Below are 26,122 nucleotides of genomic sequence, written 5' to 3' on the forward strand. Positions count from 1 at the left end.
TTAGCTTTATAGAAATGGAATCCTGCAGTCGGGGTTGAATTTATCTTCAAGCACGTCAGAGTTCTGGGCTGGAACAAGGCAGTGTGGGTAGAGTTGGCCACAGTCTACCCCTCCTTCCTCTCTGGCTCTCTCACTCCGGGGACTTTATGAACACACATGGGGAACACAGGCTGAAGTCCATGCTCTGTCCACATCTTCTCTCAAACAACAGCTACCTGTTGGTCACTCTTGGGAGTATGAACCCAAGAAGGATGTCTGCACAGGGTCAGACTAGGGTTCATGGTCAATTGGGCAGGAAAATGAGAAAGGGTGTGACTGGAGAAGGGCTGGGACAGAACCCTTTAAAGAGGTGGGCACCTCTTGCCTGGTGCATAAGGGCAGTGCTTGCATTTCTGTTTTTCCCACCCAGGGCTACAACCTAGTGCAGGAAATAAGAGGAGGGCATGAATAATAGTTTCAACAACAGATGCTACTTGAGTGCCTCCCCTGTGCCAAGACTTAGGTGGAGCTCTTTATCTGCAACATGTCATTAATCTTCACAAAATCTCTGCCTGGTAGGCATTGCTGTCCCTACTGGGAAGATGAGTAGATGAAGCTCAGAGAAGTGTTGTGCTGTGTCCAAGGTTGCATAGGTCATAGGTGGCAGAGACAAGGCTAGAACCCACATCTGCTCAACTCTGAAGCTGCTGAGTTGAGTTTGCAGTGGCCAGGGCTGCAGGTGCAGGGACTAGCTGAGTGCTGTGGGCTGAGGGAGCCTGGGGATGGGTCTGGCCTGCCCTCAGTGATGCACCTGGCTCTCTAGGGGCCCACCTGGACCGCCTGATGCCCCTGGTGGAGGAATTCTGCAACCTGGATGACGATGAGCTCCGGGAGTCCTGCCTCCAGGCCTTTGAGGCCTTCCTGAGGAAGTAGGTGCAGTACGGGTGCCAGGAGAGAGGGGCCCACGGTTTCTTTGGGAAGTTGGTGGGGAAGGGGTGGGACAGGATGCTGGCCTCAAAGCACTAAGATCTCAGGACTCACCACTGGGCCCACCTGCTACCCTGTCCTGCCTGTCCCAGCAGAGCCTCCCCACTCCCACCCCAACAGATGCCCCAAGGAGATGGGTCCTCATGTGCCCAATGTGACCAGCCTCTGCCTCCAGTACATGAAGCACGACCCCAACTATAACTATGACAGTGGCGAGGATGAAGAGCAGATGGAGACAGAAGACAATGAATTCAGTGAGCAAGGTGGGTGGCCAACTGGTCACTGGGGCTAGAAGGCGGAAATGGGTGCAGCTTTCCTGGGACACCCCCTCGGCCCCCCAGCCAGAGACAAGGCCACATCTGGCACTTCCACCGTGGTCTTAAGCCTTCCTCAGTCTCTAGCCCTGACCTCCATAATCTGGATTCCACAGGCCCCCACCCTCTGCACAGATCAGGGTAATGATAGTAATTGCTGTCATTTATTGAGCATCTACTGGTGTGCTGAGCATTTTCATTTCATGGTCATTCTAATAACCCTAGAAAACCAGGTGTTTATTATTATCCCCATTTAAAAAACATTTTTTTTAACGTTTATTTATTATTGAGAGACAGAGAGAGACAGAGAATGAGCATAGGAGGGGCAGAGAGAGGAGGAGACACAGAATCTGAAGGAGGTTCCAGGCTCTGAGCTGTCAGCACAGAGCCCGACGCGGGGCTCAAACTCACAAACCCAGCAAAATCATGACCTGAGCCGAAGTCAGACGCTCAACCGACTAAGCCACCCAGGTGCCTCTTATTATCCCCATTTTTTAGACAAGGAAACCCAGACTTAGAGTAGAGATTTGTCTTCGATAACACAGCTAGGAAGTGGCAAAACTGGGCTTGCAGTCTCCACCTCTATGCTGCCATATCTGTACCTGCTTAGTAACAGTTTCTAAGGGATGAAGCTTTCACCCAGCAGAGTGAAACTCTAGTAGTGGAATGATAGGTACTGGCAGGGAGAGAGCGATACCTGGATGGGGAATGGACACAGTGGCTTTTTTCCGTTCGTGCCCATGGTCCTAGCTGTCACTCAGACTGATGGCCCTGGGCCGGTAGGGCATTGATGGAGGCAAAGGACTTAGGGCCTGATCTCACTCAGGGTGAGATGGGATGGTAGGAGACAAGGTTGGACAGGCGTTTTGAAGCCCAAATGCCAAGCCAGGGAGGTTGAGCATTTTCTTGTCAGTAGCAGGAAGCTATGGATTTTTCTTCCTGGGTGGCATAGGGTGGAGATAACAAACAACGATCCATCCGAGGATATCTGCAGTGCTGATAGGACACATCCATGGGACCATCCACATGGCCCACTATGGCTTCTCCAGATGTCAGTGCTCTGAAAGTCTGAGTCATCTGCAGAGTGGCACGGATAGAAAGAACACACTGGGTCTGTGTGTGTTACACACTAACTGTCCCTAGTTAGGACTGTCCCCTTCTTAGCCTCATGTGTGTCTCTCCAGATGTATGGGTGGACCTCGTGGGCCTGAATCTTAGCTCTATTGTTTCCTAGCTGTGTGTCCTCAAGAGAGTCTCTCACCCTCTCTGAGCCTTATTCTTGTCATCTATAAAATGGAGTCAATCGGGGCGCCTGGGTGGCGCAGTCGGTTAAGCGTCCGACTTCAGCCAGGTCACGATCTCATGGTTCGTGAGTTCGAGCCCCGCGTCGGGCTCTGGGCTGATGGCTCAGAGCCTGGAGCCTGTTTCCGATTCTGTGTCTCCCTCTCTCTCTGCCCCTGCCCCGTTCATGCTCTGTCTCTCTCTGTCCCAAAAATAAATAAACGTTGAAAAAAAAAAAAAAAAATTAAAAAAAAAAAAATAAAATGGGGTCAAGGCACCCTCATTCCTGAGGCGTGGTAAAGTACTTGATGAGGTCTGTACTTGGAGAGTAGAAAGCTTGAAGAGTAGAAAGTCACACAAACACAGCTTTTCCTTGTTAGTAGTCCTGCTTGGAAGCCAGAATCCGGACTTGAGAGGCTGGGGCCAGAGGTGGAGGAAGTGAGGAGGCCAAAGGGAGGCCCTGTCAACTGTCGTTTCTGGAATCCCAACAAGTGAAACATCACACAGCCAGTTCTGAAACCAAAGGATGGGTTTTGTGCCCCAAATGGATTGTCTTAAACCCTCACTGATGACTTGGAAGTTAGTTTTGTCCCTCATGTAGGGAAAACAATGAAGGGTCTGGAGACAAAGGGAGGATTCTAGTTTAACTCCAGCTGTATCCCTGCTCATGTAACTTGGGGTGAGCCATTCCCCCCCAGTTTCCACATTTCTACAGGGGCGAAATAATCCTTGTCTTACAAGATGGTTGTGAGGCTCAGATGAGGTTGTGGATCTGAAGTGCTTGGCACCACCTTTGGCACGCAGTAGGTGTTCACTAAATGGCAGGTAACATTCCTAATAGTGTGTAAATCAAAATTGAAAGATGAAACAGTCCTGACTCCCTCCTCCCTGCCCCCTCTCTTGTCACTTCCCCATCCTGCGAGACAGCCTCAGTGGGGCCAGGACACATGGGTGTCCTGTTCATGCCCCAGAGAGTGAGGACGAGTACAGTGATGATGATGACATGAGCTGGAAGGTGCGCCGGGCAGCGGCCAAGTGCATGGCTGCCTTGATCGGCTCTCGGCCCGACCTGCTGTCTGACTTCCACTGCACCCTGGCACCTGCACTCATCCACCGCTTCAAGGAACGCGAGGAGAATGTCAAGGCTGACGTCTTCGGGGCTTACATTGTGTTGCTGCGGCAGACACGGCCCCCAAAGGGGTGGCTGGAGGCCATGGAGGAGCCCACCCAAACAGGCAGCAACCTGCATATGCTGCGCGGCCAGGTGGGCATGCCTCCTCCTGTCTCCCATCCTTGCTCCTGCACTCATGACTCACCCTCCCACCTGCTCACCCTTCCATCCCTCCACCACCGCACCATCTGTCCACCCAGTGAGATGTGCGCACTGAGCACCCACTGTGTGTCTGGCCCTGTGTTAGGTGCTGAGTATAATGGGGAGCATGGCAGGTGAAGGCCTGGCCCCTGAACCACACAGGGTAGGGGCAGATAGACAACCCAAATAGGGCTTCCAGCCCCCTAAGAAGGAGTTTCAGTTTTATTCTAAGAGCCTAGAAGCCACAGGAGGGGAATTACAGGATCCCATTCCCATTTGAAAGAGCTCACTCTGGTTGCTGTGTGGGAAATGAATTGTCACAGGGAGGGAAAGAATAGATGCTGGAGGCCAACAGGAGGCCGTTGCTGCTGTCCAGGTGAAAGGAATGGCACTTCGGGCTGGGGGTAGGGGCAAGAGGAGTGGTCAGACTGGAGGAGTAGTATTTGGGTCTTGATGTCAAATTGGATGTGAAGGGTGAGGGACAGGAAGGTGTCTATGTGAGTTCCAGGGTCTGGCTAAAACATGGGCTGCAGTTCCTTGACCTGGTGGAGAAAGGAATATCTAGAGTTCCTTTCTGGACATTTAAGGTTCCAGGTCCTCGGATGCCCACGTTGAGGTCAGACAGGCAGCACACGAATCTGGTGTTGGAGATGGAGATCTGGGAGTCTTTGCTTCACTGGAATCTGAAGCTCGGTGAACAGATGGGCTCCTCTGGAGAGAGAATCTACCCAGGGAAGGGAAAGGGGCCTCCTTGCTTCCCCCTTATGGAGTGTATGGGTGAGAGCCAGACTGCCAGGTGACCTTGAGCAAGTCACTTAACCTCTCTCTGCCTGTTCCCTATCCCTAAAGAGAGCCCAGGAATAGTTCCTACCACAGAGGGTCTGTGTATGGAGCGAGGGATGGAAAGCTTGAGATGGAGTGATCCTCTCACACTGGGGGTCCTCCATGGGCATGTGCCCCAGCAAAGCTCCCCAGTAGTCGGTGGGACACCCTGGTTTCCTGGGTGGTCACGTTTCTCCTTCAAACTGCCCACAGGTGCCTCTTGTGATCAAGGCCCTGCAGCGGCAGCTTAAGGATCGGAGTGTCAGGGCCCGCCAGGGCTGCTTCAGCCTCCTCACCGAGCTGGCAGGCGTCCTCCCTGGCAGCCTGGCAGAGCACATGCCCGTGTTGGTAGCAGGTAGGATGGACTACAACCAGGTATCTCTCAGCCTGGGCTCTTCCAGAACCCAGACTCCAGGCCTCAATCCCCATGGGTAACCTGTTCAGCAGCCTATGGTGGCTCCCCACTGCCAGCGGTGAGAACAAAGCTGGGGTGCAGGCCCTTCTTTCTGGTTTCAGGGGAGTTTCCTGGCCTTGTGTCCCTCAGCCCTGGCCAAGCCCTGATTTTTCAGGATCTGCAACATAAGAGCCCTGGGGCCTGGGTCCAGCTTACATGCCTGCTGGTGCTCCACCCCCATATCCAGAGATTGCCTGGGGCTCCATAACCTTTGCACCCACCCCACAGGCATCGTCTTCTCTCTGGCGGACCGTTCCAGCTCTTCCACCATCCGGATGGATGCCTTGGCCTTCCTGCAGGGGCTGCTGAGTACAGAGCCAGCTGAGGCCTTCCATTCACACCTGCCGACTCTCCTGCCACCTGTGATGGCCTGCGTGGCTGACCCTTTCTACAAGATCGCAGCTGAGGCCCTGCTGGTGCTCCAGGAGCTGGTGCGGGCCCTGTGGCCACTGGACAGGCCTCGGACGCTGGACCCTGAGCCATATGTTGGAGAAATGTCTGCAGCCACCCTAGCACGGCTCCGTGCCACTGACCTGGACCAGGAGGTGAAGGAGCACGCCATTGCCTGCATGGGCCACCTTGTGGCCCACCTGGGTGACCGGCTTGGGGATGACCTACAGCCATCGCTATTGCTCCTTCTGGACCGCCTGCGGAATGAGATCACCCGGCTGCCTGCTGTCAAGGCACTGACGCTGGTGGCCTCGTCCCCGTTGCAGCTTGACCTGCAGCCCATCGTGGCTGAGGCACTGCCCATTCTGGCCTCGTTTTTGCGAAAGAACCAACGGGCGCTGCGCTTGGCCACACTGGCTGCCCTGGATGCCCTGACCCAGAGCCAGGGACTGAGCCTCCCTCCGTGTGCTGTGCAGGCCGTGCTGGCCGAGCTGCCTGCCCTGGTCAGTGAGAACGACATGCATGTGGCTCAGCTGGCTGTGGACTTCCTTGCCACGGTGACCCAGGCCCAGCCGGCCTCTTTGGCCAAGGTCAGCGGCCCTGTGCTCTCAGAGCTGCTGCGGTTGCTACGCTCACCCCTATTGCCAGCAAGTGTGCTGGCAGCTGCTGAAGGCTTCCTGCAGGCCCTGGTGGGGACGCGCCCCCCGTGCGTGGACTACGAGGAGCTCATCAGCATGCTCACTGCACCTGTTTACGAACAGGCTGCGGACGGCGGGCCGGGCCTGCACAAGCAGGTGTTCCACTCTCTGGCTCGGTGTGTGGCAGCCCTTGCGGCCGCTTGTCCCCAGGAGGCGGCAGGCACGGCAAACCGCCTGGTCTGCGATGCCAGGTCGCCCCACTCGAGCACAGGGGTCAAGGTCCTGGCTTTCCTGTCACTGGCTGAGGTGGGCCAGGTGGCCGGGCCAGGCCCCCAGCGGGAGCTGAAGGCAGTGCTCCTGGAAGCCTTGGGGTCCTCCAGTGAGGACGTGAGGGCGGCCGCCTCCTATGCGCTGGGCCGCGTGGGTGCCGGGAACCTGCCTGACTTCCTGCCCTTCCTGCTGGGGCAGATCGAGGCTGAGCCCCGGCGGCAGTACTTGCTGCTGCACTCGCTCAGGGAGGCCCTGGGGGCCGCCCAGCCCGACAGCCTGAAGCCCTACGCCGAGGACATCTGGGCCCTGCTGTTCCAGCGCTGTGAGGGTGCCGAGGAAGGCACCCGGGGGGTGGTGGCTGAGTGCATCGGCAAGCTGGTCCTCGTGAACCCTCCATTCCTTCTGCCCCGATTCCGGAAGCAGCTTGCTGCAGGTAGGGACACAGGTGTGGGCAAAGGCAGTCCAGATCAGAGGTGGGCAGTTTCTCCCAAGTGGCTCACTCACAGGGAGCTAATTCAAGTGATTAGATCTGAAGAGTCTTGGTGTGGATAAGGCAAAGGCAGAGAAGCCATTAAAAACACAGTGTTTCCTGAGACGTGTAGGCCCTCTCCTGGGGGCTCTCTGGGATGGAGGAGACAGAATCCTTAATACGTCCCTACAAAAAATAAGTTTTTCATGATGCAACCTTCATACTCCTTGGTGTGGACAGCAGCCTCATGCTCCAGGCACAAGTTAATAAAAGGAGTTCTTGGCCTCCAGGGAGTGCAGCTCTCTTGGGTTTGTTTAAGCCAGGAGCAAATGTCAGTATAGACTAGGTAGGACCGGGGGCCATACTCGTAGGGTTTGGGGAGGGTCCAGCAAAAACCAGGGGCAGGTTTTGTGTGGTTCGGTAAGGGCACGTCAGGGCTCTCTGAAACTCAGGGAGGAAGAAAGCAGACAGGTGGGGCTGTGGGGCTCTTGGGTAAGTGAAAGCCCCTGGGAATGAAAGGCCTCCAGGCCTTGAGCTGGCCAACTGCTCCTCTGAGAGAGTCAGAGGGTGTATTTATTCACATAACGCAGGCAAAGTGCTTGGTATAGCATAAGGTATGTAATTAATACTAAGTAAAAACTGCTGTTGTTGTTATGTTCGTGATCACAGTTAAGCCCTCACTGGGCTGCTGGGTTTATAAGAAGCAGCTTGGTGGCTCACACCACTGCATGGACGAGAAGAACATGTTGAGGACATTGCCTGTAACACTCACAGGGCTCTTCACAAGGAAGCTTGAGGGGCCAGAGTCTCAGGATATGAGGAGCAGCCCCGCCATTTCCAAGCCCTGATTCACTTCTGCCTCATGCACCCTGTTGAACTAGTTAAGCGGTCACATTGCCTTTTTACCACCAACTGCCTGGAAGCTTAGAGCCAGACTCATGGCCTGCTTCCAGCAAGTTCATGGGACTTCCTAGGTGGCTCTCCCTGCCCTCACTCTAGTCTTCCTTTCACTTCCTTGCCTGTGTTTTTCCTTGGCCTCGTTTTTCTCATTAAAAAAAATTTTTTTTTATTAATGTTTTTATTTATTTTTGAAGGAGTGAGAGAGACAGCATGAGCGGGAGAGGAACAGAGAGAGAGGGAGACGCAGAATTTGAAGCAGGCTCCAGGCTCTAAGCTGTCAGCACAGAGCCGGATGCAGGGCTCAAACCCATGAATCGTGACATCATGACCTGAGCTGAAGTCGGAAGCTTAACTGACTGAGCCACCCAGCCACCCCTCATTTTTCTTATCTTAAATTCACTTAATCCTGTTCTGTTGTCCATGTCTTCATGAGCCACACTGAATCTTGTCATAAGCCAGTCAGGATAGAGAGAGAAAGAGGAAAGAACTGTAAGTCTCAAGTCAGTAGCTCTTTTCCGTTTTCACACCTTGGCACCAAAGTGTAAACTTTCTTCTGACTCGAATGTAAGGGCTAAATGACGGAAACAACATTAACCCCTCACTGTTGGGTGCTGAGGTAGAGAGGAGGGAGCAGCTGCTGGGTTCTTTGTTTCACCATAATGGAAAGTGTATTCCCCACCCCTTTTTCAGCCTCTATATTCAGAAAGCAAGCGGAAAAGTAAATTTAAGTAACTTCTCCATTCCCAAGCTTTCGGGATGTTCTGAGTTCTGTTGGAATCCCCTTGGCCTTCAGCTTGCCTGGAGCACACCTGCCGCCTGCTTAGAGAATGCAGGCCTGAGGAGGAGGGCCCAGCCAGGGCTCAGATTCAGCCGTTGAATTCTGGATCTGCTGTGTGACCTTAGATATGAACTTAACCTTTCTGGGTTTTTTTCCTCATCTGTAAGTCAGAGATTAATAATGATTTTTATGAAACGTTTTGATTTATATTACCATTTATTGTTAATCAATAGGACCATCCTGAGGATAATGTGTCTGAAAAGTAGAACGCAGCCCCAAGGCCTGAGCAAAGGTCTTTCTTTGGACTATGGATTGACCACTGTCTTGGGTTCTTGGTTCCCTGTGTGCATCCTGCAGTGTGGTTACCTGAGAACTGGGAGTTTTCCTCTCAGCCACCACAGGAGAATTTAGGGATGCATTTTAGACTGCCAAGGGAAAGGGCATTGACTTCACCAAAGATGGGTGTTTTGAATGGGGAGGGGTCCAGTTCTGTCTCCCAGGGAGGCAGAGAGCCTCAACACCTTCTGACCTGTGTCTCAGTTTCCACATCTGTAAAATGGGGGTGAGAAACCCTTAACTGTAGGTTCTAAGGTTGATTCAGAGACCCCGTCATTTACCGAGTGTCTAGGATTGTCCCTGCCGCTTACCAAGCTGATGCCTCTTGTCCTGCAGGTCGGCCACACACACGGAGCACTGTCATCACAGCAGTCAAGTTCCTCATCTCTGACCAGCCCCATCCTATTGACCCCCTCCTGAAGAGCTTCATCGGTGAGCACCCCCACTCCTCTACCCCCGGCCCTGCTCGTCCCCTCCTCCCAGCCTTTGAGTCCAGGCTGATTTTTCTTACACATTAGCTAAGAGGAGTCTGAGGCCCAGGAGGCTACCTCACCCCTATGATGGGCAGCAGGCCCTGGTGCAAATTCCTGTGCTGCCACTGAATTGCTGGGTGAGCCTAACATGCCCCTTCTTACCTCTGAGCCTCATTTCCTCATCTGTAAAGTGTAAGGGGGTGAGAACCCTTATCTGCAAATTCTAAGTTGATTCAGAGGCCCCATTTTTTATTGGGGGGAAGGTACTCCATGAACACACAGTCTCTTACACGTGGAAAACCACCAGCCTCTCACGTGCATTGGCTTCGGTGGGCTTCAAGCTAGGTAGAGCTCTACTGGAATTGGGGAGAGTGGCTCCCAGCTCATGCCCTGTCTTAGGAGTCTTCTGGACTTAGAAGCCCAAGCAGACTTCATTGGTGAGCCCTCTCTTTGGAACTCTGCAGGACTAGGCTCTTCCTAGAGAAGGCCGACATTCACAGCTCTGAGCCTGCAGGCCTGTAACTGGATCACACTGGGAGTCTGGCCCTTCTCACACAGGCAGCACAGCCTGGTGGAATGTGGAGAGATTCTGAAGTCTGCCAGTCTTGGGTTGACAGCCTGGCTCTGCTACTCTCTGGCTGTGTGAGCGTGGACAGGTCATCTCATCCCCAGCTCTAAAACAGGGGTGACGGGGTGCCTGGGTGGCTCAGTTAGTTGAGCATCCGACTTCGGCTCAGGTCATGATCTCACAGCTCATGGGTTTGAGCTCCATGTCGGGCTGTGTGCTGACAGCTCAGAGCCTGGAGCCTGCTTCAGATTCTGTGTCTCCTCTCTCTGCCCCAACCCCGCTCATGCTTTGTCTCACTCTGTTTCTCAAAAATAAATAAATGTTAAAAAAAAAATTTAAAAAAAACCGGGGTGTTGGGGTGCCTGGATGGTTCAGTTGGTTGAACGTCTGACTCAGGTCATGATCCCAGGGTCGTGGGATCAAGCCCCACATTGGGGTCCACACTGAGCATAGATTAAGTACCGCTTAAGATTCTGTCTCTCCCTCTGTCTCTCCCTCCCCTTCTCTAAAATAATATTTAAAAATTTTTTAAATGGGGATTCTGATCCACACTTGCCCAGGCACTGTTGTGTGAGACCAGGGGTCAGCAGGTGTGGCCACACTCTGAATTGGAGAACATGTCTAGAAGCCACAGCAATATCAACAGCAACTTCATCCCATCCCCTGACCCAGTGGGCATACGTTGCCCCTAGTTCTGAATTCCCTCATCTTGCCTGAGCCGCCCATGGCTAGCAGTCCTAGGGACCTCTGCCTAGGTGTTTGTTTTTGGTTGTATGGTTGAACCACAGTTTTCGTGCTCTCACTGCATATCAGATATAAGGCTAGGCCCTTTGGTATACCTCACCGTAGTTCATTCTCCCTTGCTTGAGGGTCGCATGTTACAGATGAGGAGGCAGAGATTCAGAGAGGCGACTTGAACTCCAGTCTTGCCAGGTTCCCCACCAGGACACAGTAGAAGAGCCCCAGAGGTTACCAGCTCTGGATTTAATCCTGCTCTGCTGGGAGACTTTATGTTCTTCCCAGGGCATTGTATTGGGAGGCACAGCATGGCAGCTTTCCCCATAACTGGTGATGGTAACTCTGATAACCTGATTAAGGTGGAGACTTCCAGGTTCTCCACTCTAAAATTACTTTTTCCTTTGGAATAAGTATTTTTGAGTCTGTCAGAACATCCTGTTCATCAAATTTCTGCCCACCACATTTAGCATCCATTGTGGTTTCTTTCCTGATTCAGTGATTTCTGACAGTTGCCAAGTGGTGACTTTTAATTTCAGCATTCCTTCCATATTTGTTCTGTTCTCTGGAAGAACTTTTCCTTATCCCCCATTTATTTATTCATTGATTTATTCATATCGTTAATAGACTCATGGGTTCCTGTTTTATTCAGTGACTTATAACTATTTACTGTCTTCATTTATTTTGATTCTTAAGCTTGTCTTAGATGTGGCCAGTGTGAGCCCTTCGGACTGGTTCCTATGTTCTGTTGATGTGTTTCCATCATCCTTTGAACATATCCTTACTTTTTGGCACAGTAAGATGCCCTACACTTACCTTGAGCCTTTGCTGCCTCAGCTCTGGAATCAGTCCTTTGTTCAGGGAGCCCTGATTCTTTTTAGTGGAGAATGGTACTTAGAATCCAAGATCTAGACACTAGGTGTGCTAATTGCTACTGGGGTGCCATTGCTTCAAGGTCCTCTTAACAGAACTAGGAAGTATGTGAATGTGTGAATGTATGTACACAGACACACATGTACATGTGTGACCTGCTCTTCCAGTCCAGCACTGCAGGGCTCCTTCTAGCCTTCTTCTGTTCCATACCCTTCTCTTACAGGGAAAAGCCCAGTTCCTGCTGTCTACCAGATATTTATACGCTTAATCCTGGAACACACAGAAAGTAGACTGACAATTGCTAACTTTTATCTCTGTGAATAGTCAGTATCTGTTTATAGGTCTTTTGTCGTTAGTCGGAGGGCAACTAGTCAAAATACTTTGGAAATTACTTGGGTGAGTTGTTTCATTCTTTCCTAACCTGGGGTTATGTTAATCATTTGAAATACTGTTAGGATCGCAGTTTTTGTTGTTGTTTTTTGTTTTTTTAAGGATTCCCCTCATTCTAGATTTTCTTTATAGAGCAAATGAGACATTAACATAGTCCTTAAAAAGTCTATAAACTATACAAAAAGGTATATTCAGAGAAGTGCTATGTGAAAGTATAAGTTTCTTTATCTCTCTGATCTTCAAGATCCTTATCTGTAATGATATCAAGTTAACGTTTATAGAATCCTTGCTCTGTGCCAAGCTTTCTGCTAGGTATTTTAGATAGATTAGGTATATTAGATAGACGGATAGATAGATAGATAGATAGATAGATAGATAGATATCACATCACTACATTTTAAATCTTGAAAACAGTCCTACACTATGGGTACTGCTGTTACCCCCATTTTATAGATGAGGACATTGAGGCTATCCAAGGTCCCATAGCTAGGAAATAGTGGAACCTGGATTTGAACCCAGGCCAGACTCTAGTTCACATTCTTACTTGTGCTTTGAGGACTCATTGTGCCTGGTAAGAAAGTAGATGCTCAGAACACGTTTACCCCCCTTCAGCCAAGTCTGCCCAGCTCACAGTAATCAGGTAACTGAGGTTGGGGTGGAGGTGATTTGCGTCTTGGCTGAGCCATCCCTCACACACCCTCTCATCTTTCAGGAGAGTTCATGGAGAGCCTGCAGGACCCAGACCTGAATGTGCGCCGGGCCACTCTGGCTTTCTTCAACTCGGCTGTGCACAATAAGCCCTCACTGGTCCGGGACCTGCTGGATGACATCCTGCCCCTCCTCTACCAGGAGACAAAGATCCGCAGGGACCTCATCCGAGAGGTAAGGCCATTGAAGGCCAGTGAAGGCCTGACTGGCGGAGCTGTGACAAGGATTTGGGTCAAGCTCTTCAGAGCAGGCACGTGGGCCATGTGGCCTGGGTCAAATGCTGCAGCTCCACTTCCAGGTTGTGTGACCCTGGGCACATTGACCTAGGGACAATTTAATCTGCTCTGAGTCTGTTTCTCTTCTTGGGAAAAATGAGGAAAATAGTTCGTGTCTGCATCATAGGGTTGTTGACAAGATTCAATGAGTTATGTCCTGCAGCTTCTCAGGGCTGCTCCTGGCACACAGTTGGCACTCGGTAAATGTTGGCAGTTCTTATTATCATTCAACATTCAGCAGGCATTCACTGAGCACCAGCACTGTGTCAGAGTGCCAGGATCAGAGCTGGATCAGAGCTGCCACTAGGGAGCTCATGGCCACCTAAAGGATAGAGACACCCATTCTGCCGATTATTTTACTGAGATAGAGCCTATTTGGTGCAATAAGGATTTAAGGGGCACAGATTAAAAGTTAATTAACAGCTATTATCACATAGTATAATAAAAATGTCTTGGGGAGCCTGGGTGGTCACTCAGTTGAGCATTCAACTTCGGCTCAGGTTATGATCTCATGGTTCGTGGGTTTGAGCCCCACATCTGGCCTGCTGCTGTCAGTGCAGGCCCACTTTGGAGCCTCTGTCTCCCTATCTCTCTGTCTTTCCCCTGCCCATTCTCTCTCTCTTTAAAAAAAAAAACAACAAAAAAACCACCTGGCATTGCTGAAGAGGAAGCGACTATGTTTAGAGGGGTTAGGAAAGTTTCCCAAAAGAGGGGGCATTTAAGCTGGGCTTTGAGGGGTGAGAATGAGAGTACCATTAAGAACAGAGCCTTGTGGTTAAAAGCTTCAAAGACCCGGGCTTTTAATTCTAGTTCAGCTGCTTACTGGCTGTGTGTTCTTGGGCAAATTAATTAACCTTTCTGAGCCTTAGTTTCCTCTTATGTTACATGGGGTTAATTTAACACTGTCTTCCTGGGGCTGTTGTGATGCTTGAGTAACATGTCATTTGTCAAGCAGTCAGCACAGTGGCTGGCACGTTACAACTGCTCAGTAGACTATAATAATTATTGTTACTGTTATTATCAAAGGGCATTGCAGGCTGAGCAAAGCCAAGAGATTGGGGACAGAACACAGTACTGAACAACAGAGGTGGGGTGTGCAGCAGGAACTAAGGGAGGTGTTCTTACACCCTAGAGTCACATCCCATAACCCTTGTCACCCTTCCCTCCTGCAGGTAGAAATGGGGCCCTTTAAGCACACAGTGGATGATGGGCTGGACGTGCGCAAGGCAGCCTTTGAATGCATGTACTCGCTGCTTGAGAGCTGCCTGGGCCGGCTGGACATCTGCGAGTTCCTGAATCACGTGGAGGATGGCCTGAAGGACCACTACGATATCCGGGTAGGATGGGCTCCCTGCCAAACCTATGCCCACCCTGTACGAAGGGGAGAGCAGGCACCACTGGGGCCCATTGCTTGTTTGTCCCCCACTCTCCACCCCGGCACCCCTGTAAATAACTGCATTGTTCTTTTTCAATAAGAAAGAGAGCCAACCTCTCAAACACCTTTGAGGAGAGTCCACACTGGGCAAGCTCTTTGGAGGACGGTTTAGCAGTAGCTAGAAAAATTTAGAATTCTGAGACCCACCTTTGACCTAGCAGTTCCATCTCTGTGAACAGAGCCTCTAGACTGACACCTAAAAACATGTTTGGAGTTTTATGTTCTAGATTGTTCTGAGAGTTGGGGAAAGCTGGCAGCTTCCCAAATGTCCACCTATCAGAAGCTCACTCAATAAACTGGGTACCTCTGGTCTTGGAATGCTACCAGCATTAAGAAGAGTGAGCCAGGTCCCTCTGCACTGATGTGAGAGATGCCCAAGGCCCACTGTTGATTGATAAAAGCCAGTTTTTACAGGCATTTCCCCCATGCTTTTCCCTTCTTACTCCTTCTGGCCACACGGCCCTCTTGCCTGCCCTCCAGGGAGCACAGGACAAGGCCTGGGCATCAGTGCAACATTTGGACTCCTATGTCCAGGCTCCTTTTAGTGTTGAGGAGGGTGGGTTGAGGAGCGTGAGTCTGCACCACACCCTTAGAGAGTGGGTTTATGATGCCCACTCTACAGGGGAGAGGCCAGAGAGCTGGGTGGTTCCAGGGCACCAGCTGGGAAATGGAGGAGCCCTGGGTCACAGCATGTGCTGTGTGATGCCATGCTTTTTGCTGGTCCCCCTCCTTTGCTGTGGGTTGCGGGGGGATCAGGGCAGGGTGGACATCTGGTAGGGATGGGTAGGGAGTGTAGAATTCAGACAACCATCCGTTATGCTGCATGTTTGTAGGAATTTCACCATTTTCAAAAGAGGTCACCATTATTCTCCTGCAGGCTGGACCAGGATTGTAGATGTGTTTAGTTGGCTCATACAGCAGTTGTTTGTTTTTTTTTTAACTGAGTGCCAGTTACGTGAAAATCAGTTTCTTTTGAAAACAGTGCATGAGCTCTGGGCCACATTCCCACAGCCACAACGGGCTGGAGCTGACAGCTGCTGTCTGGAGTGTGGACTCCTAACTCCTTCCCAGTTGCCATCTGGCCCTCTTCACTCATGGACAGTGTCTGCCTGGCCCAGTGAGCATCTGAGCTTGAGAGTAGCCCCCTCCCTGGTGCTTCTTCTTATCTGATCCTCCTCAGCCAAGTGTAGCTGGCATAGTGGGTATTGCCATTCACATTTTTTAAATGTTTATTTATTTTTGAGCGAGAGATACAGAGCAGGAGAAGGGCAGAGAGAGAAGGAGACACAGAATCCAAAGCAGGCTCCAGGCTCTGGGCTGTCAGCACGTGGGGCTCGAACTAACGTACCACAAGATCATGACCTGAGCCTAAGTCAGACGCTCAACCGACTGAGCCACCCAGGCGCCCCCTGCCATTCACATTATAGATAAGAAAACTGAGGCCCAGAGTGGGAGAGACTGTTGCAGGGCCCTGGCAGGAATTAGTGCTAGAGTTTGGACCTGAGCTCCAGGTATTGGTACCAGATCCTCTGATCTTCCCTGGGCTCTGCTCCTTTTGGCCATTTCACTGTGAACGTTGTCTCCTTCCTCTGGGGCAGATGCTGACCTTCATCATGCTGGCCCGACTGGCTACCCTGTGTCCCGCACCTGTTCTGCAGAGGGTGGACCGGCTCATTGAGCCACTCAGGGCCACCTGCACCGCCAAGGTAAGCCCTCCTGCCTAGCCCTGGGCACACCTACAGATTATTCAGTTACCATTTATGGGTAGTATATGAAGTGCTTCATTTAACTGTTGTTGTCACCCTATAAAGTATTTCTTATTGTCACCACTGTATACACAGAGGAACAGAGACTCAGAGAGGTGCAGTTATTGATTTGGGCTACCCAGCTAGTAAATTGCAGAGCTGAGATTCACACCCACCTCTTTCTTTCATTCATCAAACATTTCCTGGGTGCCGGCCCTTGTAGCAAGGTACTAGGGATACCACATTGAACATGGTGTATTCCCTACTCCCACATCCTAATTGGAACACTGAGTTATTCTCTTGGAAAGATAGAAACCATTGATCGGGTGATTGATCCAGGGCAGAGTTGCTGCTAGGCTGGAGTGCCTCAAGGGTCAGGGGAGGGATCTGGAGTGGAAGGCCTGGGGGAAAGCTGCAGCACTGGGAACAGAGCCTGGTGCCCGGTAATTATCTGTTGACTGAAAGAACTAATCTGGGTTTTGAAAGGGTAGGAATTAACCAAACGAGGGCAGAGTATTTCAGATTGGAGCTTAAAGAGGAGAGAGATCTATAGAACAGTGATTTTCAAGTTGCAAAAGAGCAAAACCTTTTCCAAAAAAAAGAAATCTTTTGTGGCTAAAACAGATAAAATTGGTAATTCTTAATAGAAACCTACCTTTTAAGTTTCAGTTTGTAAACCTATGCATGGTATGAAGTCATAGAAAACAGTGGTTCTGCAGGGCCATTGCAGTCTTGACAGTTTCAAAGGCCAAATCACTTCTAGTTTTCTTGGAGCTATACAGCATGGAGAAAAATCCCAGTTCACAGGGAAAGGCTGCAAATGGTGTTGCAGCATCAGGACACCCTTCCACTCGGCTAAGATGGCAAGAGGAGCTTTGATCTGAGGCCTAAACAGAGGCCACTCATTCTGGCTGCCCAGAGGGCACTGTGTGTGGGGCGCTATGATGAAAACTTGCTGCATCCAAGTCCACGATCCCTCATCCACTGAAACCTACAAAGCTCTGGAAACCAAAAGCTTTTTATTTTTTTTTAATTTATTTTTTTTAATGTTTATTTTTGAGAGACAGAGCGCAAGTTGGGGAGGGGCAGAGACAGAGGGAGACACAGAATCCCAAGCAGGCTCCAGGCTCTGAGCTGTCAGCCCAGAGCCCAGCGTGGGGCCTGAACCCACGGACCATGAGATCATGACCTGAGCCAAAGTCAGCTGCCCAACCGACTGAGCCACCCAGGTGCCCCACTGTGTTAAGTCATTTAATCCTTAAAAGCAACTCTATGGAAAGGAGACTCTTACATATAGAAAGGGAAGTACAGCTTAGAATGACCACCTGAAGTCACAGATCTTACAGGGCAGAGCTATTTGAACCTGACTGTTCAACCCCAATGCCAAGCTCTTAACCATTACACTGGACTCTTCAAGGGAAAGAGTCTTTGGGTGAAGTCAGGGGCATGGAGAGGAATTTGGACTTTATTCCATAAGCAGTGGGGGGAATTCTGAGATCCTCTAAATAAGCGTGGGGGATGAAAAACAAGGCAGACAAGGCAGTTTTGGGTACTTGCTGTGCAGAAGAGATTGCAGGGCCAGGCACCTGAGTTGGGGGGAAGAAGCCAGGCCAGCTAGATGACTGTCACAGTGATCCATTCATTCAATTAAGTCAGATGGTACCACCAAGTCATATGATACCAAGAGCCTGTTTTTAAGCACAGTGAATAAACATAGGCTGAATCTCCTATCAGGGGCAGGAGACAATTAACACTTTATAGCAATTGTCACCACTGAATTATTTATTTTTTAATTTTTTTTAATGTTTATTTATTTTTGAGAGAGAGAGAGCGTGAGTAAGGGAGGGGTAGAGAGAGGGAGACACAGGCTCCAGGCTCTGAGCTGTCAGCACAGAGTCTGACGCGAGGCTTGAACTCACGAACCGGAGATCATGACGTGGGCTGAATGAAGTCAGAGGTTTAACAGACTGAGCCACCCAGGTGCCCCCATCAAATTACTTATTAATGAAAAGAAAGGTGGACAGTTTAGATTGGCTGGTCCGAGGCCCCCTAGGTGACTTCGAAGTTGATTTGAATGACAAAGAATCACCCTCTGGAGAAACTTACCAGTGTAAAAGTGCAGGAGAAATCTCAGGACAGGAGACTGAGGGGAGTATGCTGTGATTTAAACTGGGAAAGCTTACTACAGGTGGTTGAGAGGAATCCAGAGACTAGTGAGGGAGGCTGTGATGCCAGGCCAGGCCAGGCTCAGTAAAGGATGGCTCGTTTTTTCCCACTTTAGGTCAAAGCTGGTTCCGTGAAGCAGGAATTTGAGAAGCAAGATGAGCTGAAACGCTCCGCCATGAGGGCTGTGGCCGCCCTGCTGACCATCCCGGAAGTAGGGAAAAGCCCCATCATGGCTGACTTCTCTTCCCAAATCCGATCCAACCCCGAACTTGCTGCCCTCTTTGAGAGCATCCAGAAGGATTCTGCTTCAGCCCCCAGCACAGACTCTATGGAGCTCAGCTAGTGCTTCCCCAGTCCCCACGTGGGCCCTTACCAAGAGAAGGGGGCCTACCCAAGCCTGAGGCCTCACTGTCCCCATGCTGGCCAAAGGCCTCTGCTTTTGCCCTTTCTTCATCTCACTGGGGGGCCGTCCTGCTCCTGGTCGGGGCTTACAGTGCCTTCTCCAGGGACCCCAACTCGAGGCCCCCAGCAGGAGCTGCAAGGCTGCCAACAGTTGGACCCTGTAACTCAGGACAGTCATTCAAAGCAACAGGGCATGGACGTTTTTCCAAGCCCTTCGGCACAAATAGTGGATGTGTGACTTCACACTGGGCAGTCTATACCTTCAAACTGGAGAGTCGCTGCTTTACAGAGGACTAAGTAGTGTTTAGAAATACTCTTGTGCTCACAGCTGTGAAAGGTTAGGAGGCAGCCGGCTGGCCTTCTTTCCCACCAGTGTCACTCACACCTCTCCCACTTTTCACTTCACTTGATCTGATAGGCCAAAAATTCATGCTTCGGCTGGGCATCTGACAAACTAAAGCTACTTCTCTGAGCTTCTTGCATTTTAGAATTCAAAATGCTTCCTTTTCCAATTGGTAGTGATGATTCAGAAATTGGTATTTTTGCAGGGGAGGTGGTTGGGATAGAGAATTAGATCTAATATGTTTTTTTCTAATTTCAAAACGCTTATGTAGTCAAATGGGAAACCAGAAAGCACAAAGGAAACTAGACCACCTCTCACGCCACCCCACCTATAGGTGTAACCAGTTGGTTTGTGTCCTTCGGAAGACTTTGAACATGTTGTTCCTAGTTTTTAGTATTGAAGACACAAATATTAAGCGACAGATTAAAAGAATTTTCTGTACTGTCCCAGGTTAATAAGAGATCCTTGTTACTTTTTCTCTGCACAGTTCCTCTACTAGGCATGTCACCATCCATGTTTCCCAAGTCAGTTTAAAGAAATTATGAAAATGACCAACATTTACTCAAATGTTTCAGACTAGGTTTTGAACTGGAGGCAGCCCACCTGTAAGACCTTTTTCTAAGGGACTTAAAACCGCTCATGGCTAGCATGCCAAGAAAATTCTAACCAGGGTAGTTCTTTCTGCTCAGTTGACCAGGTTGGTAGGGAAAAACACCCTGTATGCAGTGGTCTTGTTCTGGAGTCTACATGCCATATCCCAGGACTATATACTGCCACTTGCTACCAGTTCCTGGAAAAGTGGTACCCTAACTTTACAGACATGCCTGACTTTATCATGCTTTGTAGATACTGCATTTACAAATTGAAGATTTGTGGGAATCCTGCGTCCAGCCACGTCTGTCAGCACCATTTGCTCATTTCATGTCATATTTTTCTCAGTTCACTTTTTCATTATTGTATTTGTTATGATCTGTGATCTTTGATGTTACTATTAGTGCCTGAAGATGTGACGGTCATGAGAAAACTTTTAACGGTGGAATTGAGATGGAATCTGCTCCTGGTGAAGGTGCTGTTAAAGACTGTTGAAATGACAACAAAGAACTGAAGAATATCACATCAACTTAGTTAATAAAGCAGTGGCAGGGTTTGAGGGGATGGACTCCAATTTTGAAAGCTCTCTGGGTAAAAGTGCTCATATTACATGCTACAGAGAAGTCATTCTTGACTCCATCAATGCAGCAAACTTCATGGTCTTAATTTTAGTAACTTGCCACAGCCACCCAGTCTTCAGCAACCACCACCCTCATTAGTCAACAGCCATCAGCATCGAGGTAAGACCCTCCACCAGCAAAAAGATTGCCGTTCATAGAAAGCTCAGGCAGTTATTTTTGCAATAAAGTTATTTTTAAATTAAGGTATGCACATTATTTAGGTAAACTATTGCACATAATAAATTTGAGTATGGTATAAACAGAACTTATATATGAACTGGGTAACCAGAAAATGCGTCGGACGTGTGACTTGCTTTATCACAGTGGTCTGGAACCAAACCAAGCCTGGGCCTCCGGAGGCATGCCTGTAATTAACAGGGCTAAATTCTAGCTATTGTTGCCTAGAGTGTGGGCTGTAGTTGAAAAGGGAGCTTGATTATTAAATCCTGAATACCAATCAAGAGGCTATATCATGTTAAGGATCCCACATCTTCAGAAATTGTTCAATTACCTGAAGCAGCCAGCTAGGGGAAGGTTATAAAAGGGAGACTGCAAAATATCTTCAGACATCCAAGGCTGATCATATAGTAGAGGGATTTTTGTCATCCTGTCATGGTTTAGGACAGAAGCCACAGGATGCTATTTCAGCACCAAATAAGTAAGGGAGTAAGGGATTCACCTGGATTCTTTCATGCAGTTTCTCAATCACGAGAACCACATAGAGTAAATGTCATCCAACTTTACATAGCAAACCTAAGAAAGACTACTTGCTCTGAGCTACAAGGTCCTCCAGTTAAGGGAGGAACCCACCTTGGTCTGAACGCCAAGTCTCCCCTACCCCCAAATGGAGTGGACAAGGCTGATCTGGGCACCAGAGGCCTATGCCCTATGAAGAATAAAATATCCTTTATAAACCTCTTCCAAATGGAAGATTCCAGAGTATTAACCAGCAGTAAAAAAACATCTGTGACAACTTGTCTGAGTAGGAAATTGAAGAGTAAAACCAAAGAGGGAAATGCCAGATGGTAGTTTTATGGTTTTATTAACACAAATATGATGTGCACATAAACTGTCTATTCATTTTCTTCGCTGCGCAGTCTGGCATTGGGATTCGTGACTCTGATGGCCAGCTGGGCTGCTCTTTCCACAATGGCTTTACGGTTCTTGGAGGAGACATTGTGAGCAATCTCTGCACAGTAGGATCTGGAAGAGAATTGGTTAGTGAGTAGAGTAAGGAGGCGCTGGTAAATGGCTGATGAACAAGACCTGCACAGCCCCGAATCCCAACTCTCCTAAAATCTATGGTACCAGCAGTAAGGCTCTTAAAGTATTCCCAGGCAGTGACAAAAGCACTCTCATTGTTCCCTCTCAATCCCTACAGCAGCCTTATGATTCATGTATTGCCTCCATCTTACAAACCAATGGCCCTTAAAGGTGGAAATGAATTCCCAAGTCAGATATATAGAAACAGACAGGGCTATCATGGCTCAGACCCAGACCCCCAAGTTCAAAGGTCCTCCTCTATCCTTCTAGTCCCATGAAGTTTTAAAACTCTCTGCAAAGTAACCAAGAGCAGAATCCAACAGTCTGATTAAACCAGGAGCTTCCTGGCTCAGACATTAATTTACTTGTTTGCTGCTGACAAAATTCAAATTAAGAAGTAACATTGCCTGAAGTTGCCCAGCAAATAGCTATACTTTAACCCGCCTAACAGATACTGTTCCAACTTACTCATTCCTCACAGCCGCACCATACCCTGGTTTGGTAACAAACTGGCCCGAAGCATTTTATGACGCCAGCAACAGCTAATTAAGATACTGTAGGGGCACCTGGCTGACTTATTAGGTGGGTCATCTGACTCTTGATCTTGGGGAGGCGAGTTTGAGCCCCATGTTGGGTGTAGAGATTGCTTAAAAATGAAATCTTAAGGAGCAGCTAGGTGGCTCAATCAGTTAAGCGTCTATTGATTTTGGCTCAGGTTATAATCTCATTGTTTGTGAGTTTGAACCCCAGTCAGCTGGAGCCTACTTCGGGTTCTGTGTCTCTCTCCCTCTCTCTGTCCCTCTCCTGCTCATGCTCTCAAAAATAAACATGAGAAAAGAAAATGAAAATCTTGGAAAAAAAAAAAAAAAAAAAGACTCTAGGAGAAATTTCAGCAAAGGAAGACTGTAAGAAGTGACTAAGGCAATGGGGCATAGAGTTCTCTTTAAGAACTCCAGCAAAATAGCTTAACAGACAAGCAAACTAAAAGAATTTTTTCATTTTCTATAAAGCAGGTTCACTCAAGCTCAAAGTAGCTATATTTTGAAATGTTTCCATCTTTGTTCTTAACACTTAAATCTTTTCTTCCCCCCTCGATAACTCCTCAGGTCCTTGTCCATATATATATTTAACATATCAATCATCTTAAATACCTTCCCCTCTGCCTAGGCATTTTCCACACATGATCACCATTTTGAGTGTATATGTAACATTCCACCCAGTGCTTGTACTCCCACCATTCACAAATTACACTTTCAATCCTTCAGTTACTGCTGCAATGATCAGCCTTACAAAGATTTTCTGCTTTTCAGTTTATTTAAGGACAAACATCCAGAAATGCAACTTGTGGTGTAAAGGTCACAAATTCCAAAAATTTCTATAGCTCTTTACACAAACTGTCAAGCTATTTAAAAAGAGTACCTTTTTGGCATCCAGCAGCATCTGCAACTCATGTTTGCTGCCCAAGTATCTTTAATAGGAATATAAGAACACCATTCCCTCCAACCCAAATTCAAAGCATCTAAATAACTTCCCACATTAAATGTTTTCTCATCCCACTGTCCCCCCTTTGGCCTAAGCAAACCAAGTCTCTCACAGAGCTCATAAAGTGTCTAACTTTCTTAAAACCCTTGAAAGGAATGCTGTGAATCCTCCGTGCACTCTAGCATCTCTACAACTTTGTGTAAGCCATCCTGATTGCAAAGCCTTCCTCCTTTTCTCTACCTCAGATCACAGAGCTCTTAATCAGACAGCAACTCGTCTATTCCTGCAGATTTTGGAAGAGAGATGCCTGTGGCCACAGCATAAAGTGTCCCTTAGGTCTGAGGCTACACTATATCCCCCATACCTCCACATAAATAAAGCCACCATTCTGCAAAGAACTGCCAATAAAGGATTCTCCAGCGTTTTTACTGTCAGGCAAAGTCCTGTCTTTCCAGGTCTCAGGTCTCTACTTACCAGGGGAAGTTCCCTCACCCTGCTCCAGCAAAGGAAACCTTTCTAAGCCCCCAACAAGCATTCTTTAAGCTCCCTAGAAAATATACAACTCCTCCAAATGCATTCTATAAAGTCCCTACCAAAACTGCTCACAGATGCAGACTTCTGACACCTGAACCCAGAAGTGGGGCCCAACTCACTTGTTGCACATCAGCAGCACCTCAAGCTCCTTGACATTGTGGACTAGGAACTTCCGGAAGCCACTGGGCAGCATGTGCTTTGTTTTCTTGTTGCTCCCGTAACCAATGTTGGGCATCAAAATCTGGCCCTTGAATCTTCTGCGCACCCTATTGTCAATGCCTCTGGGTTTCCGCCAGTTGCGCTGAAATAAACACAGGAGGGTTAGTGCCTTTGCCAACACCTCTTCCTTTTAGAGGAAAAAAGGGGGACCCAATGAAAAGGAAACATGCCCCAACAGTAGCTGTCGTTGGGTTACAGTTCACCTTTATTTGGTGGAGAAAAATAGGGGCTCCTGCCTTTGAGCACCAGGAATATAGACTCACATCCACACTCCTAAATAAAGGAAAAACAAACTACAGACTGATAGAATGTGAGGGGATTGTGTATACAGTAAGGTAAAGTGAAGAGCATGGGTTCTAGCACTGCACTCAAGATACAAGTTTTCTCATCATAAAATACGGATAATCTACTTCTCATAACCTCTTAAGGCCACCTAAAATGATACAAGCCTCTAGACACGTCAAAACAGCCAAACGTCCAATTCATACTATAATCAAGTGACTGAATGCCAGTAAGGTGTACTCAGACCCAAGTTTCTAGAGAGCTCTTCCACTAACTGGACTGGTTCATCTGCCAAATGTGATCTTCTGACCAGGTGATACCATAAATCCAACAGCCCATTTAGGGGCTCCTTTCTCCACCCCAACAAACACTTCCATCCCTGGACCACATATACCTTAATTTTGACATATCGGTCTGACTGGTGCCGGATGAACTTCTTGGTCCTCTTTTTAACGATCTTGGGCTTCACCAGAGGTCTGAGGGCAGCCATGATGCCTTCAAGAAAGAAGCAGAGATGGTGACAGAGTCCTAGAAGGAAGCTTTCCTGCTCAGGCCTTGAACATTGTTGCAGAGTGTCTTCCAATCTCCAGCTACTGAGCAAACTGGGAATGGAATGGGTACCTCTGCCAGGCTTGCTTTCCCTCCCGTTTCCGAAGCTGGCAGAATACGAACCACTCTCCAGACGCGATCCTGGGAGGTCAGCATTCGCTTCATCCACTGAAGAAAAAAAGCACGCTAACAGCTAACCTAAAACAAATGGGGGCGCCTGGGCGGCTCAGTCGGTGGAGCATCCGACTTCAGCTCAGGTCATGATCTCACACTCCGCGAGTTCGAGCCACACGTCGGGCTCTTGTGCTGACAGCTCAGAGCCTGGAGTCTGCTTCAGATTCTGTGTCTCCCTCCCTCTCTGCCCCTCCCCTGCTCATGCTCAGTCTCAAAAATAAATCAAAACATTAAAAAAAAAATTAAATGGACCCCCAAAAGTTCTCAGCTTGCACAGGGAAGCAAATCCCACACCTGGCGCCCCAAACCCCAGACAGTCCAATTTCCTTTTCGTTAGGCAGAACTTGGACAATCCACAAGAACCTGAGCCTTAGTTGTTTTCTCATCTGTAAAATGGAAAGGATACTGCACGTTGAATGCTTGCAGTGACTGGAAGTAGAGAAACCTGTTACTTCCCCTAGAGTGCTGCTGCTCTACAATTCTCTCACAACAGACCTATAAAACCATAATGTACTGATGCTTCTAGGCCTTGGAACTTCCTGTTCTACCTGAAGATCATCCGAGGACCGGCCTTCCCGATTACCCTAGTTTTTTTTCCCTAATGCAACACCCTTTTTGTTCTCTTCGCTGCTTCTATTCCTTTGTTCAGCACACGGTACTCCGTGAACTTTGTGTTCGATAAAGGAACGCACCTCCGCCCGAAACATTTCCTCGCAGACAAGGACGCAGTTTTATATTCTCAGAGATCCTTCGTTAACTGAACCGATCGACTAGCAGCAATCGATTGTTTTGTTTTGGCGGTCTGGCCGCAGCAGCAACCCCAAGACCAGAACCGCAGAGGAGGGAGCGTCGGTCGGCGTGAACAAAATACACGCGGAAACACAACGCTGACCAAAACGGGAACTCCTGCCCTCGGACTGGAAACTTCTGGTGGCTTCACAGTCCCTACAAGCCCGCGCTGCCTAGACCCGAAACGGCGACCTTCACTCCCAGGCCTCAAACAAGCTGTCAGCAACGCTGAGAGACACCAGGCGGCCTCCGTAGGGCGGCCAAGTGGCCCTGGGAAGCAAACCTCCATCATCGGCTGGGCCGCTTCGTTCTGTTCCTGTACGTGCTCCAGCCAACCGACAAGGACAAAACCCACCAAGACGAGTGCTCGGAAGGGCAGGCCTCCTCACCACGAAGCGACAATACCAGATGAAGACCGCAGAGATGCGGATGGCCAACGATTAAAACTCACCGAGTTACAGATGGCTGCCACCTCCGCAGGCAGCGCCGAGGAAGAGAGTGGAAGGTCGCGCGCGAAGGCTGATGGGACTTAACTTCTGGGTCCTGTCAGGGAAAAAAGAGTACTTCCTGCGCTTG

The 26,122-nt window shown here is 49.1% G+C and overlaps 2 protein-coding genes and 1 non-coding gene across 4 annotated transcripts in view; 1 reads left to right on the top strand and 2 right to left on the bottom strand.

The window, feature by feature from the left end:
• The window catches only part of CAND2 (cullin associated and neddylation dissociated 2 (putative)), a 33,727-nt gene extending 13,245 nt beyond the window's left edge, over positions 1–20,482 (top strand). The window contains exons 6-15 of the mRNA XM_047850696.1: positions 803–908; positions 1,087–1,229; positions 3,533–3,825; positions 4,909–5,050; positions 5,378–6,880; positions 9,267–9,362; positions 12,682–12,851; positions 14,125–14,289; positions 15,986–16,093; positions 18,414–20,482. Of these exons, the coding sequence (XP_047706652.1) occupies positions 803–908; positions 1,087–1,229; positions 3,533–3,825; positions 4,909–5,050; positions 5,378–6,880; positions 9,267–9,362; positions 12,682–12,851; positions 14,125–14,289; positions 15,986–16,093; positions 18,414–18,641 (2,954 nt within the window). The 3' untranslated portion in view covers positions 18,642–20,482. The remainder of the gene's footprint in view (positions 1–802; positions 909–1,086; positions 1,230–3,532; positions 3,826–4,908; positions 5,051–5,377; positions 6,881–9,266; positions 9,363–12,681; positions 12,852–14,124; positions 14,290–15,985; positions 16,094–18,413) is intronic.
• Positions 20,483–21,279: 797 nt separating this feature from the next.
• On the bottom strand, positions 21,280–26,122 carry RPL32 (ribosomal protein L32). Of its 2 annotated transcripts, none has more exons than XM_047850697.1 (4): positions 25,998–26,122; positions 24,429–24,529; positions 23,653–23,834; positions 21,280–21,457 (listed from the first exon to the last, which is right to left on the bottom strand). In XM_047850697.1, the coding sequence occupies exons 2-4, from the start codon at positions 24,522–24,524 to the stop codon at positions 21,328–21,330; spliced, it is 408 nt and encodes a 135-aa protein (XP_047706653.1). In that variant the 5' UTR covers positions 24,525–24,529; positions 25,998–26,122; the 3' UTR covers positions 21,280–21,327. The 2 variants fall into 2 exon arrangements, with proteins under 2 accessions (XP_047706653.1, XP_047706654.1); XM_047850698.1 differs by lacking the exon at positions 25,998–26,122 and adding an exon at positions 24,707–24,778.
• On the bottom strand, positions 24,595–24,734 carry LOC125161397 (small nucleolar RNA SNORA7). The gene has a single exon (XR_007150600.1). It is a non-coding gene; the product is annotated as a small nucleolar RNA SNORA7 (small nucleolar RNA).

Source organism: Prionailurus viverrinus, chromosome A2, assembly GCF_022837055.1.
Source record: "Prionailurus viverrinus isolate Anna chromosome A2, UM_Priviv_1.0, whole genome shotgun sequence".
NCBI lineage: Eukaryota > Metazoa > Chordata > Mammalia > Carnivora > Felidae > Prionailurus > Prionailurus viverrinus.